Source organism: Oncorhynchus clarkii, unplaced genomic scaffold (assembly GCF_045791955.1).
Source record: "Oncorhynchus clarkii lewisi isolate Uvic-CL-2024 unplaced genomic scaffold, UVic_Ocla_1.0 unplaced_contig_8367_pilon_pilon, whole genome shotgun sequence".
NCBI classification, from domain to species: Eukaryota; Metazoa; Chordata; class Actinopteri; order Salmoniformes; family Salmonidae; genus Oncorhynchus; species Oncorhynchus clarkii.
Window position 1 is genome coordinate 40,001 of NW_027260806.1, and position 16,255 is coordinate 56,255.

At 44.5% G+C, this 16,255-nt stretch overlaps 1 protein-coding gene across 1 annotated transcript in view; it reads left to right on the top strand.

Moving 5' to 3' along the window:
• LOC139401779 (nectin 1b-like) overlaps positions 1-16,255 on the top strand; it is a 61,841-nt gene that overhangs the window by 18,846 nt on the left and 26,740 nt on the right. Inside the window, exon 2 of the mRNA XM_071145747.1 lies at positions 12,505-12,876. Coding sequence (XP_071001848.1) covers positions 12,528-12,876 — 349 coding nt within the window. The 5' untranslated portion in view covers positions 12,505-12,527. The remainder of the gene's footprint in view (positions 1-12,504; positions 12,877-16,255) is intronic.

Genomic DNA, 16,255 nt, shown 5'->3' on the forward strand with positions numbered 1-16,255 from the left:
AATACCCCATAATGACGAAGAAAAACCTATTTTAAATAAACGTTTTGCAAATGTATTTAAAAAAAATCATAAACAGAAATATCTTATTTACATAAGTATTCGGACCCTTTGCCATGAGACTCGGAATTGAGTTCAGGTGCTTCCTGTTTCCATTGATCATCCTTGAAATGTTTCTTTGACTTGATTGGAGTCCACCTGTGGTAAATTCAATTGATTGAACATGATTTGGAAAGGCAAACACCTGTCTATATAAGGTCCCACAGTTGACAGTGAATGTCAAAGCAAAAACCAATACATGAGGTGGAAGGAATTGTTAGTAGAGCTCAGAGACAGGATTGAGACGAGGTACAGATCTGGGAAAGGGTACCAAAACATTTCTGCAGCGTTAAAGGTCCCCAAGAACATCATTCTTCAATGGAAGAAGTTTGGAATCACCAAGACTCTTCCTGGACCTGGCCACACGTTCAAACTGAGTTTTGTGTCTTTGGCATCATTAAAGGTGAAGACTGTTATTTTGTCAAATCAATTCTCTGTAATTATTATTATCACGTGATTAACCTAATCATGTAAATTTAATTAACTAGGACGTCGGGACACAACGGAAAATCTTCAGATTACAAAGTTTGAATTTTCTGAATATAACTGTTCAGATATTTTAATATCTGATCAATTAGTCTTCTATTAATTAATGATTCTTTACCTCACGTCAGTCTCATCTGAATGTCGTAAATTGTTGGTTATCTGCACAAACCCAGCGTTCACTATAAATCATCCCATACACCAAATGGCTTAATCATTTATTTACTAACTAAATAATCACAGAAATGCATAAACAAACCAACAGTAGATATATGTTACTAACAATGATAGGTAATATCCCCTAGTGGGCTAAACCGATATGATGGCTTGGTGGACAAATGGAAGGAGGGGTGGACTGAGAGAGAGCGGGAAAGACAACATTGATTCATGGGTTCATTACAATATAAACACATACATTGATTTGCCAATCCTTTGCACACGTGAACGGCCGTTCATTCGAGAATAATTGCAAGTACATATTTACTGTGTATGTCATTGTTGTCTTCTCTGTTGGAATCTGGTCTGTCTGCTGGAGATTTCATCTGAGTCTCTTTCTCTTTCTGTTTCCCTGAAGATCAAAGTCTTTCGTGGTTAGAATGGATACTTCAGAGTACCATTCAGAAATGTTCTCATAGATAGATGATTCGGCGGTTGTCAGTATTCTCGTCCTCGGTCTACGTCATTCCTAGCTGCAGACACTTCGTATCTAAGATTTGCTCTTATTCTGTAGGGATCGATAGTCTCAGAGTTTAACCATTTCCAGCCGTGCTGCCAATGCTGGTTAGAATTTGGCTACACATAACTATTCGCAATCACAGCTCAAGCGGTGGGTTTTCTGAGTCTGAAGAGGATTATCTCAGGATATATTTTTTCTTCATAACAGTAGAAAAGGCGGTTCCATGACACCCGATCATGTCTTTGCTCACGGGGGCATGGCCAAGGACTTCGTTAAACTTTAAAGGGAATGCAATTCTCTCACATTAAAGGTTTAACATCACGTTACATCATTTCACAAATAGTTTAATCTTTACTCATTCATTTTATACAAGAATTGGATGCAAAAAACATAATTGAGAAATGTACACATTCAGAGATATAGTTATGTGTGTTTCCTGTCCTCCATGAGGTCACCAAATGAAACACACTTGTCATAGCTGTCCCTTAAGTGTCCAAGGACCATTCTCACAAGTGGACATATGGTTTAATTTTTTTTAGGAGTTGGCCACGTGAAATCCTTTGTTCTCTCTGTGGTCTCTCTCTGCATGGGGAGACTCTCTATATACTGCATTGCCAGGGGGAGAGAGTCTCCGCCAGGAATTTACGACCTGAGATAACAGAACCTGGGTGTAGGAGAGAGTGAAAGAGGGGGAAGCCACGATCTACACCCAGAAAGGGCCACGTCATGACATGAGTAATCAGGGGAGAAGTGCCTTGGTCAAGGAGATGACCAAGAACCCGATGGTCACTCTGACAGAGTTCCAGAGTTCCTCTGTGGAGATGGGAGAACCTTCCAGAAGGACAACCATCTCTGCCGCACTCCACCAATCAGGTGTTTATGGTAGAGTGGCCAAACGGATGCCACTCCTCATTAAAAGGCACATGACAGCCCGCTTGGAGTTTTCTAAAAGGCACCTAAAGGACATGAGAGACAAGATTCTCTGGTCTAAAGTTTCACCTTCCAACAGGACAACAACCCTAAGCACACAGCCAAGACAGGGCAGGTGTGACTTCGGGACAAGTCTCTGAAGGTCCTTGAGTTGCTCAGCCAGAGCCCGGGCTTGGTCACCCTGACAAAGGAACTTCTCCCCTATTTGACCTAGATATTTTGTTTGTATGTATTCAAATCAAATCAAATTGTATTTGTCTAATACGCCGAATACAACATTTCCTCACCATGAAATGACGAGTCCTTAACTAACAAATAGAGTTAAAAAAAACATTTCCTAAATAAACTAAAGTAAAAAATAAAAGTTAACACAATAAAATTATGAGGCTCTATACAAGGTTACCGGTACCGAGTCAATGTGTGGGGGTACAGGTTAGTAATGAGACTATATACAGGGGTTACAGGTTAGTAATGAGACTATATACAGGGGGTACATGTTAGTAATTAGACTATATACATGGGGCCCAGGTTAGTAACGAGACGATATACATTGGGTACAGGTTAGTAATGAGACTATATACAGGGGGTACAGGTTAGTAATGAGACTATATACAGGGGATGCAGGTTGGTAATGAGACTATATACAGGGGGTACAGGTTAGTGATGAGACTATATACAGGGGGTACAGGTTAGTAATGAGACTATATACAGTGGGTACAGGTTAGTAATGAGACTATATACAGGGGGTACATGTTAATAATGAGACTATATACAGGGGGTACAGGTTAGTAATGAGACTATATACAGGGGTACAGGTTAGTAATGAGACTATATACAGGGGTTACCGGTACCGAGTCAATGTGTGGGGGTACAGGTTAGTAATGAGACTATATACAGGGGGTACCGGTACCGAGTCAATGTGTGGGGGTACATGTTAGTAATGAGACTATATACAGGGGGTACCGGTACCGAGTCAATGTGTGGGGGTACATGTTAGTAATGAGACTATATATAGGGGGTACAGGTTAATAATGAGACTATATACAAGGGGGTACAGGTTAGTAATGAGACTATATACAGGGGGTACAGGTTAGTAATGAGGCTATATACAGGGGTACAGGTTAGTAATGAGACTATATGCAGGGGGTACAGGTTAGTAATGAGACTATATACAGGGGGTACAGGTTAGTGATGAGACTATATACAGGGGGTACAGGTTAGTAATGAGACTATATACAGGGGGTACAGAGTCAATGTGTGGAAGTACAGCTTAGTAATGAGACTATATACAGGGGGTACAGGTTAGTAATGAGACTATATACAGGGGGTACAGGTTAGTAATGAGGCTATATACAGGGGTACAGGTTAGTAATGAGACTATATGCAGGGGGTACAGGTTAGTAATGAGACTATATACAGGGGGTACAGGTTAGTGATGAGACTATATACAGGGGGTACAGGTTAGTAATGAGACTATATACAGGGGGTACAGAGTCAATGTGTGGGAGTACAGCTTAGTAATGAGACTATATACAGCAGGTACAGGTTAGTAATGAGACTATATACAGCGGGTACGGGTTAGTAATGAGACTATATACAGGGGGTACAGGTTAGTAATGAGACTATATACAGGGGGTACAGAGTCAATGTGTGGGAGTACAGCTTAGTAATGAGACTATATACAGCGGGTACAGCTTAGTAATGAGACTATATACAGGGGTTACAGGTTAGTAATGAGACTATATACAGGGGGTACAGGTTAGTAATGAGACTATGTGTATATACAGCTAGGTCAGGTTAGTAATTAGATTATATACAGGGATACAGGTTAGTAATGAGACTATATACAGTGGGTACCGAGTCAATATGTGGGGGTACAGGTTAGTAATGAGACTATATACAGGGGTACAGGTTAGTAATGAGACTATATACAGGGTACAGGTTAGTAATGAGACAATATACAGGGGTTACAGGTTAGTAATGAGACTATATACAGGGGGTACAGGTTAGTGATGAGTCTATATACAGGGGTACAGGTTAGTAATGAGACTATATACAGGGGGTACAGGTTAGTGATGAGTCTATATACAGGGGTACAGGTTAGTAATGAGACTATATACAGCGGGTACCAAGTCAATATGTGGGGGTACAGGTTAGTAATGAGACTATATACAGCGGGTACCGAGTCAATATGTGGGAGTACAGCTTAGTAATGAGGCTATATACAGGGGGTACATGTTAATAATGAGACTATATACAGGGGGCCCAGGTTAGTAATGAGACTATATACAGGGGGTACATGTTAATAATGAGACTATATACAGGGGGTACAGGTTAGTAATGAGACTATATACAGGGGGTACAGGTTAGTAATGAGACTATATACAGGGGGTACAGGTTAGTAATGAGACTATATACAGGGGTACAGGTTAGTAATGAGACTATATACAGGGGGTACAGGTTAGTGATGAGTCTATATACAGGGGTACAGGTTAGTAATGAGACTATATACAGGGGTACAGGTTAGTAATGAGACTATATACAGGGGTACATGTTAGTAATGATACTATATACAGGGGGTACAGGTTAGTAATGAGACTATATACAGGGGGTAAAGGTTAGTAATGAGACTATATACAGGGGTACAGGTTAGTAATGAGACTATATACAGGGGTACAGGTTAGTAATGAGACTATATACAGGGGTACATGTTAGTAATGAGACTATATACAGGGGGTACATGTTAGTAATGAGACTATATACAGGGGGTACAGGTTAGTAATGAGACTATATACAGGGGGTACAGGTTAGTAATGAGACTATATACAGGGGTTACAGGTTAGTAATGAGACTATATACAGTGGTTACAGGTTAGTAATGAGACTATATACAGTGGTTACAGGTTAGTAATGAGACTATATAAGGGGGTACAGGTTAGTAATGAGACTATATACAGTGGGTACCGACTCAATATGTGGTTGTACAGGTTAGTAATGAGACTATATACAGGGGTACAGGTTAGTAATGAGACTATATACAGGGGTACAGGTTAGTAATGAGACTATATACAGGGGTTACAGGTTAGTAATGAGACTATATACAGGGGGTACAGGTTATTGATGAGTCTATATACAGGGGTACAGGTTAGTAATGAGACTATATACAGTGGGTACCGAGTCAATATGTGGGGGTACAGGTTAGTAATGAGACTATATACAGCGTGTACCGAGTCAATATGTGGGAGTACAGCTTAGTAATGAGGCTATATTCAAGGGGTGCAGGTTAGTAATGAGGCTATATACAGGGGGTACAGGTTAGTAATGAGACTATATACAGGAGAACAAAGTCAATGTGTGGGGGTACATGTACATGTTAGTAATGATACTGTATACAGGGGTACAGGTTAGTAATGAGGCTATATACAGGGGGTACAGGTTAGTAATGAGACTATATACAGTGGGTACAAGTTAGTAATGAGACTATATACAGGGGGTACAGGTTAGTAATGAGACTATATACAGGGGGTACAGGTTAGTAATGAGACGATATACAGGGGGTACAGGTTAGTAATGAGACTATATACAGGGTGTACAGGTTAGTAATGATACTATACACAGGGGGTACAAGTTAGTAATGAGACTATATACAGGGGGTACAGAGTCAATGTGTGGGAATACAGCTTAGTACTGAGGCTATATACAAAGGGTACAGGTTAGTAATGAGGCTATATACAGGGGGTACAGGTTAGTAATGAGACTATATACAGGGGGTACAGGTTAGTAATGAGACTGTATACAAGGGGGTACAGGTTAGTAATGAGACTGTATACAGGGGGTACAGGTTAGTAATGAGACTATATACAGGGGGTACTTGTTAGTAATGAGACTATGTGTATATACAGGGGTACAGGTTAGTAATGAGACTATATACAGGAGGTACAGGTTTGTAATGAGACTATGTTTATATACAGGGGGTACAGGTTAGTAATGAGACTATATACAAGGGGTACAGGTTATTAATGAGACTATATACAGGGGTTACAGGTTAGTGATGAGACTATATACAGGGGGTACAGGTTAGTAATGAGACTATATACAGGGGGTACAGGTTAGTAATGATACTATATACAGGGGTTACAGGTTAGTAATGAGACTATATACAGGGGTTACAGGTTAGTAATGAGACTATATACAGAGGGTACATGTTAATAATGAGACTATATACAGGGGGTACAGGTTAGTGATGAGACTATATACAGGGGGTACAGAGTCAATGTGTGGGAGTACAGCTTAGTAATGAGGCTATATACAAGGGGTACAGGTTAGTAATGAGACTATATATAGGGGGTACAGGTTAGTAATGAGACTATATACAGGGGGTACAGGTTAGTAATGAGACTATATACAGGGAGTACAGGTTAGTAATGAGGCTATATACAGGGGTACAGGTTAGTAATGAGACTATATACAGGGGGTACAGGTTAGTAATGAGGCTATATACAGGGGTACAGGTTAGTAATGAGACTATATACAGGGGGTACAGGTTAGTAATGAGACTATATACAGGGAGTACAGGTTAGTAATGAGACTATATACAGGGGGTACAGGTTAATAATGAGACTATATACAGGGGGTACATGTTAGTACCTGTACCCCCTGAAGTGACCTGAAAATAACTTTTCAGTGACGCTCCCCATCCAACCTGACAGAGCTTGAGAGGATCTGCAGAGAAGAATGTGAGAAACTCCCAAATATAGTTGTGCCAAGCTTGTAGCGTCATACCCAAGAAGACTCGATGCTGTAATCACTGCCAGTTGTGCTTCAACAAAGTAAAGGGTCTGAATACAGTTTTTGCTTTGTCATTATGGGGTATTGTGATGTCATTATGGGGTATTGTGATGTCATTATAGGGTAGTGTGATGTCATTATGGGGTATTGTGATGTCATTATGGGGTATTGTGATGTCATTATGGGGTATTGGGATGTCATTATGGGGTATTGTGATGTCATTATGGGGTAGTGTGATGTCATTATGGGGTATTGTGATGTCATTATGGGGTATTGTGATGTCATTATGGGGTATTGTATGTAGACTGATCAGGTAAAAAAAAAACGATTTAATCTATTTTAGAATAAGTCTGTAACGTAACAAAATGTGGAAAAACTCAAGGGGTCTGAATTCTTCCCGAATTCACTGTGCATACAATATCTAGACAATATCTAGACAATATCTACCTCCAAAACATGAACATAACACAGCTGATGTATATGGATATTTAAGAGCGCTATGCTGCAATTCTGTTCTGCAATCTTAAAGGTGTTTTTCTTTCCTTAAATCTATATTGTTGAATGCTCAAGGCCACGAATACAAGGTCTGAACCAAGCGCTTGACTGTCTCTCTGTTTTGTGACTGTGTCCTTCAACTTCAAGGCTGTTGGAGCTGAGTTTAGTCACCATCAGGACACACATACAAACATATCCTCTCGTTCCTCTCTCTCCAGCATCACCTCTCTACTCCTCTTCCTCCCTCTCTCTCTCCCTCTCCCTCTCTCTCTGTCATCCGGCTGGGTGAGTGTGCCTGTTTCACCCTGAGTACTGCAGTTGTATGAGTCTGATTTTATTAACTAGTGGAAATTATTATTTTTTTTCTTCCTGCGGGTTCACTCCTCACTGCTGGGTATTAATTACAGTTGTGGTGTGTTGTAAATATAATAAAACACACACACACACACACACACACACACACAAGCACTTACCTACACACACACACATTCAGGCATCACACACACGCTCTGTAACTCCTTAACAATACATCACAGCAATGTGGCGAGGGGTAATCGGTATGTTCACAGATGGAGCCAGGAAGAGCCAGGAGGAGAGGATAGATCCAGGAGGAGTCAGGAAGAGAGGATAGATCCAGGAGGAGCCAAGAGGAGAGGATAGATCCAGGAGGAGTTAGGAGGAGAGGATAGATCCAGGAGGAGCCAGGAGGAGAGGATAGATCCAGGAGGAGTCAGGAGGAGAGGATAGATCCAGGAGGAGCCAAGAGGAGAGGATAGATCCAGGAGGAGCCAAGAGGAGAGGATAGATCCAGGAGGAGCCAAGAGGAGATGATAGATCCAGGAGTAGCCAAGAGGAGAGGATAGATCCAGGAGGAGCCAAGAGGAGAGGATAGATCCAGGATGAGCCAGGAGGGGGGGATAGATCCAGGATGAGCCAGGAGGGGGGGATAGATCCAGGAGGAGTCAGGAGGAGAGGATAGATCCAGGAAGAGCCAGGAGGAGAGGATAGATCCAGGAGGAGCCAAGAGGAGAGGATAGATCCAGGAGGAGTTAGGAGGAGAGGATAGATCCAGGAGGAGCCAGGAGGAGAGGATAGATCCAGGAGGAGTCAGGAGGAGAGGATAGATCCAGGAGGAGCCAAGAGGAGAGGATAGATCCAGGAGGAGCCAAGAGGAGAGGATAGATCCAGGAGGAGCCAAGAGGAGAGGATAGATCCAGGAGGAGCCAAGAGGAGAGGATAGATCCAGGAGGAGCCAAGAGGAGAGGATAGATCCAGGATGAGCCAGGAGGGGGGGATAGATCCAGGAGGAGTCAGGAGGAGAGGATAGATCCAGGATGAGCCAGGAGGAGAGTATAGATCCAGGAGTAGCCAGGAGGAGGGTATAGATCCTGGAGGAGCCATGAGGAGTCAGGAGGAGAGGATAGATCCAGGAGGAGTCAGGAGGAGAGCATAGATCCAGTAGGAGTTAGGAGGAGAATAGATCCAAGAGGAGTCAGGAGGAGAAGATAGATCCAGGAGGAGTCAGGAGGAGAGGATAGATCCAGGAGGAGTCAGGAGGAGAGGATAGATCCAGTAGGAGTTAGGAGGAGAATATATCTAAGAGGAGTCAGGAGGAGGAGAGGATAGATCCAGGAGGAGTCAGGAGGAGAGGATAGATCCAGGAGGAGTCAGGAGGAGAGGATAGATCCAGGAGGAGCCAGGAGGAGAGGATAGATTTAGGAGGAGTCAGGAGGAGAGCATAGATCCAGTAGGAGTTATGAGGAGAATAGATCCAAGAGGAGTCAGGAGGAGAGGATAGATGCAGGATGAGTCAGGAGGAGTCAGGAGGAGAGGATTGATCCAGGAGGAGTCAGGAAGAGCCAGGAGGAGAAGATAGATCCAGGAGTAGCCAGGAGGGGAGGTTAGATCCAGGAGGAGCCAGGAAGAGAGGATAGATCCCGGAGGAGCCAGGAGGGGAGGATAGATCCAGGAGGAGTCAGGAGGAGAGGATAGATCCAGGAGGAGCCAGGAGGAGAGGACAGATCCAGGAGGAGATGATAGATCCAGGAGGAGTCAGGAGGGGAGGATAGATCCAGGAGTAGAGGATCTGAGAGAGCTTTGGAGACACTGAGTAGTGAATACACATTCTGATCCTTCAGCCAGAGACCACATTCAAACTACAGAGAGAGAGCGAGAGAGAGCTCGAGAGGGAGAGAGAGAGAGAGACGGCCACCCGGCTTGGTGAGAGGCCCATAGCCATCCTGATAGGTTAAAACCATACCAGCCAGAGAGGCTCTAGTTTCCTAATGAACCGCTCACAGGCAGCCATGAAGCAGGGGGGAGAAATGAGTAGACGGCCCTTTCCACTTACTAATTGCTTGCTTTTTAATGTGGCTAATTTGAACACTCACGTTGTGTAGTAGAGTGCTCTCTTCACAGAACTAGAGGCTCCTGGCAGCCATTGAACTATTTGTGACTGAAACTCATTAAAGTCAGAACAGGCTTGATGGGGGGTGGATGGGTGGAAGGGATGGAGGGAGCAGAGAAAAAGGGTGGGGAGAGCAGAGGAGAGGAGAGAAGAAGAGATAAGAGAAGAAGAGAGTGGGGAAGAGAGGAGGGGTGAGGAGAGGAGAGGGTGAAGAGAGGAGGTGAAGAGAGGAGAGGGTGAAGAGAGGATGGGTGAGGAGAGGAGAGGGTGAAGAGAGGAGGTGAAGAGAGGAGAGGGTGAAGAGAGGAGGTGAAGAGAGGAGAGGGTGAAGAGAGGAGGTGAAGAGAGAAGGTGAAGAGAGGAGGGGGTGAAGAGAGGAGAGGATGAAGAGAGGAGGTGAAGTGAAGAGACTAGGTGAAGAGAGGAGATGAAGAGAGGAGAGTGAAGAGAGGAGGTGAAGAGAGGAGGGGTGAAGAGAGGAGAGGGTGAAGAGAGGAGGTGGAGAGAGGATGTGAAGAGAGGAGAGTGTGAAGAGAGGAGGTGAAGAGAGGAGAGGTTGAAGAGAGGAGAGGGTAAAGAGAGGAGGGGGTGAAGAGAGGAGGGGTGAAGAGATGAGAGGGGGGTAACAAAGTCTAGGATTTGGCTCCTTCTCCCTTCTCCCAACTCCCTACTCCCTTCTCCCTACTCCCCACTCCCTTCTCCCTACTCCCTTCTCCCTACTCCCTTCTCCCAACTCCCTACTCCCTACTCCCTACTCCCTTCTCACTACTCCCTACTCCCTTCTCCCTACTCCCTACTCCCTTCTCACTACTCCCTACTCCCTTCTCCCTACTCCCTACTCCCTTCTCACTACTCCCTTCTCCCTACTCCCTTCTCACTACTCCCTTCTCCCTTCTCCCTACTCCCTTCTCACTACTCCCTTCTCCCTTCTCCCTACTCCCTTCTCACTACTCCCTTCTCCCTACTCCCTTCACCATACTCCCTTCTCACTACTCCCTTCACCATACTCCCTTCACCATACTCCCTTCTCCCAACTCCCTACTCCCTTCTCCCTACTCCCTACTCCCTTCTCACTACTCCCTACTCCCTTCTCCCTAATCCCTACTCCCTTCTCACTACTCCCTACTCCCTTCTCCCTACTCCCTACTCCCTTCTCACTACTCCCTTCTCCCTTCTCCCTACTCCCTTCTCACTACTCCCTTCTCCCTTCTCCCTACTCCCTTCTCACTACTCCCTTCTCCCTTCTCCCTACTCCCTTCTCACTACTCCCTTCTCCCTACTCCCTTCACCATACTCCCTTCTCACTACTCCCTTCACCATACTCCCTTCACCATACTCCCTTCTCCCTACTCCCTTCACCATACTCCCTTCTCCCTACTCCCTTCACCATACTCCCTTCTCCCTACTCCCTTCTCCCTATTCCCTTCTCCCTACTCCCCACTCTCTATTCCCTTCTCCCTACTCCCTTCTCCCTACTCCCTTCTCATTCTCCCTGACCTTTATCCCCCCCCCTCCTCCCATCTCATCAAAAACACTTCTCCATAAAGAGGACTTACTCTACCTGACTTCCAGTTGTTTTGGATGTGAAGGTCATTCTGTTTCGTTTTTGTTGTTGTTAATCTTTGATGCTAATACCGGTAGAGGGGAGAGAGGGGGTGTTCATGTGTTAGGGAGGGAAGGGTTTTGTATGATGTGCTTCTGTGTAGCCTGCTGTTTTGTGTAGGTGGAAGGAAGAACGGGGCATTATCTGTGTCAGATTTTTCTGATCATTGTTAAATTGTAAAAAAAGACAAATAAATACCCAATGCCTGCTACCTGCTTGGTATTCTACTGACTTCAGTGTCCCAGGTTCTCTACATTCTACTGACTTCAGTGTCCCAGGTTCTCTACATTCTACTGACTTCAGTGTCCCAGGTTCTCTACATTCTACTGACTTCAGTGTCCCAGGTTCTCTACATTCTACTGACTTCAGTGTCCCAGGTTCTCTACATTCTACTGACTAAAGTGTCCCAGGTTCTCTACATTCTACTGACTTCAGTGTCCCAGGTTCTCTACATTCTACTGACTTCAGTGTCCCAGGTTCTCTACATTCTACTGACTTCAGTGTCCCAGGTTCTCTACATTCTACTGACTAAAGTGTCCCAGGTTCTCTACATTCTACTGACTGACTTCAGTGTCCCAGGTTCTCTACATTCTACTGACTTCAGTGTCCCAGGTTCTCTACATTCTACTGACTTCAGTGTCCCAGGTTCTCTACATTCTACCGACTTCAGTGTCCCATGTTCTCTACATTCTACTGACTTCAGTGTCCCAGGTTCTCTACATTCTACTGACTTCAGTGTCCCAGGTTCTCTACATGCTTGCTACCTGCCTGGTATTCTACTGACATCAGTGTAATTGTGTGTGTGTGTGTGTGTGTGTGTTGGATGGATGGATGGATGGATGGATGACGCCTGTATTCATTGCCTAGTAGGCTGTAATTGACTTGTTGACTTGTTGAGCATGTATCTCGTATCGACTTGCAATGCTTTGCTTGGGCCCGGGCTTCCCTGTAGATTGTGATTATATCTATATTTTTGTTTCTCACCCTCTCTCCTCTCCATCTCCTCCCCCTCCCCTCCCCCTCTCAGCTGGAGATGGACAGAGTGTCCAGATGGACTCCATTAAGTCAGGCTTCGTGGGCTCCCAGGTGGAGCTGCGTTGTATCTTCGTTAATTCCAACCCTCCAGTCAAGATCTCTCAGGTGACGTGGCAGAAGTTCCTGAACGGCACCAAACAGAACGTGGCCATCGCCAACCCGTCGCTGGGGGTGTCCGTGCTCCCGCCCTTCAAGGAGAGGGTGACCTTCAAGCAGGCTGCGGTCCGCCACCGCACCCCGTCCCTGGAGGATACCACCATCATGTTCTCCAACCTGAGGCTGTCTGATGAGGCCGCATACATCTGCGAGTACACCACCTTCCCTGCTGGGAACCGAGAGAACATGGTCAACCTCACCGTGTTTGGTAAGGACTAGTTAACATGATATAAACCTCACCGTGTTTGGTAAGAACTAGATAACACAATATAAACCTCACTGTGTTTGGTAAGGACTAGATAACACAATATACACCTCACTGTGTTTGGTAAGAACTAGTTAACACAATATAAACCTCATTGTCTTTGGTAAGGACTAGTTAAAACGATATAAACCTCATTGTCTTTGGTAAGGACTATATCACACAATATAAACCTCACTGTGTTTGGTAAGAACTAGATAACACAATATAAACCTCACCGTGTTTGGTAAGGAAGGACTAGTAAACACAATATAAACCTCACCGTGTTTGGTAAGGACTAGATAACACAATATACACCCTATTATCTTTGGTAAGGACTAGTTAAAACAATATCAACCTCACCGTGTTTGGTAAGGACTAGTTAACACAATATACACCCTATTGTCTTTGGTAAGGACTAGTTAAAACGATATAAACCTCACCGTGTTTGGTAAGGACTAGTTAACACAATATAAATCTCACCGTGTTTGGTAAGGACTAGTTAACACAATATAAACCTCAATGTCTTTGGTAAGGACTAGATAACACAATATACACCCTATTGTCTTTGGTAAGGACTAGTTAAAACGATATAAACCTCATTGTCTTTGGTAAGAACTATATAACACAATATACACCCTATTGTCTTTGGTAAGGACTAGTTAAAACGATATCAACCTCACCGTGTTTGGTAAGGACTAGTTAACACAATATACACCCTATTGTCTTTGGTAAGGACTAGTTAAAATGATATAAACCTCACTGTGTTTGGTAAGAACTAGATAACCCAATATAAACCTCACCGTGTTTGGTAAGGACTAGTTAACACAACATAAACCTCACCGTGTTTGGTAAGGACTAGTTAACACAACATAAACCTCACCGTGTTTGGTAAGGACTTGCTAGTCACAACACAGTATGACTGGACATTCTAGTCATAAGTAAATGTTACAGTAATGTGAGATAATGTCTGTAATTTGAAAAGAGAGATGGTAAGGAAGCACATTACTGAAAAAATAAACACCCTTCAACTGGGTATGGTGTCGTGTGCATTCATAAGGTCACTCAGGGCTCTAACCTTGGGAAACATGTCAGGCCACTCAGCCAGCCTGTGTTTCTGTGAAGGTGTTGGAGATGTGATATATTCTATTCATATAGATTACCCCAGAAGGAACACTCAGTCAAAAAGCACACAGACATATTGCTTTCATGCAACTGGAGAATGTAGAAATAAATAAATATACAAGCAGCTGAAAGAGAAATCAATAAACCCATTTAGTATGCATGTTTCTGCCCCGGAGGACTTTCTGACTATGGAGTTATCCCATTGTTTGGGACAGAGTGAGAAGCAGTGAGGGAGAGAGCGACAGACTCTACAGAGAGAGAGACTCTACAGAGAGAGAGAGAGAGAGAGACTAAAGACACAGAGAGAGAGACTACAGAGAGACTACAGAGGGATAGAGACTCTACAGAGAGAGAGAGGGAGAGAGACTACAAGGAGAGAGACTACAGAGAGAGAGAGAGAGACTACAGAGAGATAGAGAGAGACTACAGACAGAGAGAGAGAGAGAGAGTCTACATAGAGAGACTACAGAGGGAGAGACTACAGAGAGAGCAACTACAGAGAGAGAGAGACTCTACAGAGAGAGAGACTCTACAGAGAGAGACTACAGACATAGAAAGAGAGAGACTACAGAGGGAGAGGGACTACAGAGACAGAGACTACAGAGAGAGAGAGAGAGACTCTACAGAGAGAGAGAGAGAGACAGACTCTACAGAGAGAGAGAGAGAGAGAGAGAGAGAGAGACTCTACAGAGAGAGAGAGCGAGAGAGACTCTACAGAGAGAGAGAGAGAGAGAGAGAGAGACTCTACAGTCCCTGTAGCTCCATCAGCCTTGTCTTAAGTAGTGACCAGTCCCTGTAGCTCCATCAGCCTTGTCTTAAGTAGTGACCAGTCCCTGTAGCTCCATCAGCCTTGTCTTAAGTAGTGACCAGTCCCTGTAGCTCCATCAGCCTTGTCTTAAGTAGTGACCAGTCCCTGTAGCTCCATCAGCCTTGTCTTAAGTAGTGACCAGTCCCTGTAGCTCCATCAGCCTTGTCTTAAGTAGTGACCAGTCCCTGTAGCTCCATCAGCCTTGTCTTAAGTAGTGACCAGTCCCTGTAGCTCCATCAGCCTTGTCTTAAGTAGTGACCAGTCCCTGTAGCTCCATCAGCCTTGTCTTAAGTAGTGACCAGTCCTTGTAGCTCCATCAGCCTTGTCTTAAGTAGTGACCAGTCCCTGTAGCTCCATCAGCCTTGTCTTAAGTAGTGACCAGTCCCTGTAGCTCCATCAGCCTTGTCTTAAGTAGTGACCAGTCCCTGTAGCTCCATCAGCCTTGTCTTAAGTAGTGACCAGTCCCTGTAGCTCCATCAGCCTTGTCTTAAGTAGTGACCAGTCCCTGTAGCTCCATCAGCCTTGTCTTAAGTAGTGACCAGTCCCTGTAGCTCCATCAGCCTTGTCTTAAGTAGTGACCAGTCCCTGTAGCTCCATCAGCCTTGTCATCTCCAAGCCCCCATCTTGTCTGTTTACAAAACGGAAACATATTCCCTATATATAGTATAATATAATGCCCTACTTTTGACAAGGGACCACAGGGCCCTCGTTGGGTTGTGTTGGGTGCCTGAGGAGAGTGTGTGTGCTGTGTGTTTTGTCAGCTGACAGTCAGTGAATGCCAGGAAACCTACGTGACAATAACCGACTGACAGTGTTCAAAGAGGCCCCTTCATATCATAGCTATCTGCAGCTCTGCACAACGCTGCCATTCATATCATAACTATCTATTCATATCTGATCTAGACCTGCAGTTTGATTGAGCAGTCTCTCTTGTTTACCTGAACCTCCTTTTTGATGTAACAACAGTAAATTGCTAATTGGCAGCCCTCAAAGGATTTCAATTGGAACACTTTGTGCCTTTGGAAATGCAAGAGACTTCTGCATCTGTTGAAGATTCCTGATAACTGGGTTTGACTTTGAGCACGTCAGGGACAGAGGAAAACCGGTTCCTTTCAGCTCGTCAGGGACAGAGGAAAACCGGTTCCTTTCAGCTCGTCAGGGACAGAGGAAAACCGGTTCCTTTCAGCACATCATGGACAGAGGAAAACCGGTTCCTTTCAGCACGTCAGGGACAGAGAAAAACCGGTTCCTTTCAGCTCGTCAGTGACAGAGGAAACCCGGTTCCTTTCAGCACATCAGGGACAGAGGAAAACCGGTTCCTTTCAGCACGTCAGGGACAGAGGAAAACCGGTTCCTTTCAGCTCGTCAAGGACAGAGGAAAACCGGTTCCTTTCAGCTCGTCAGGGACAGAGG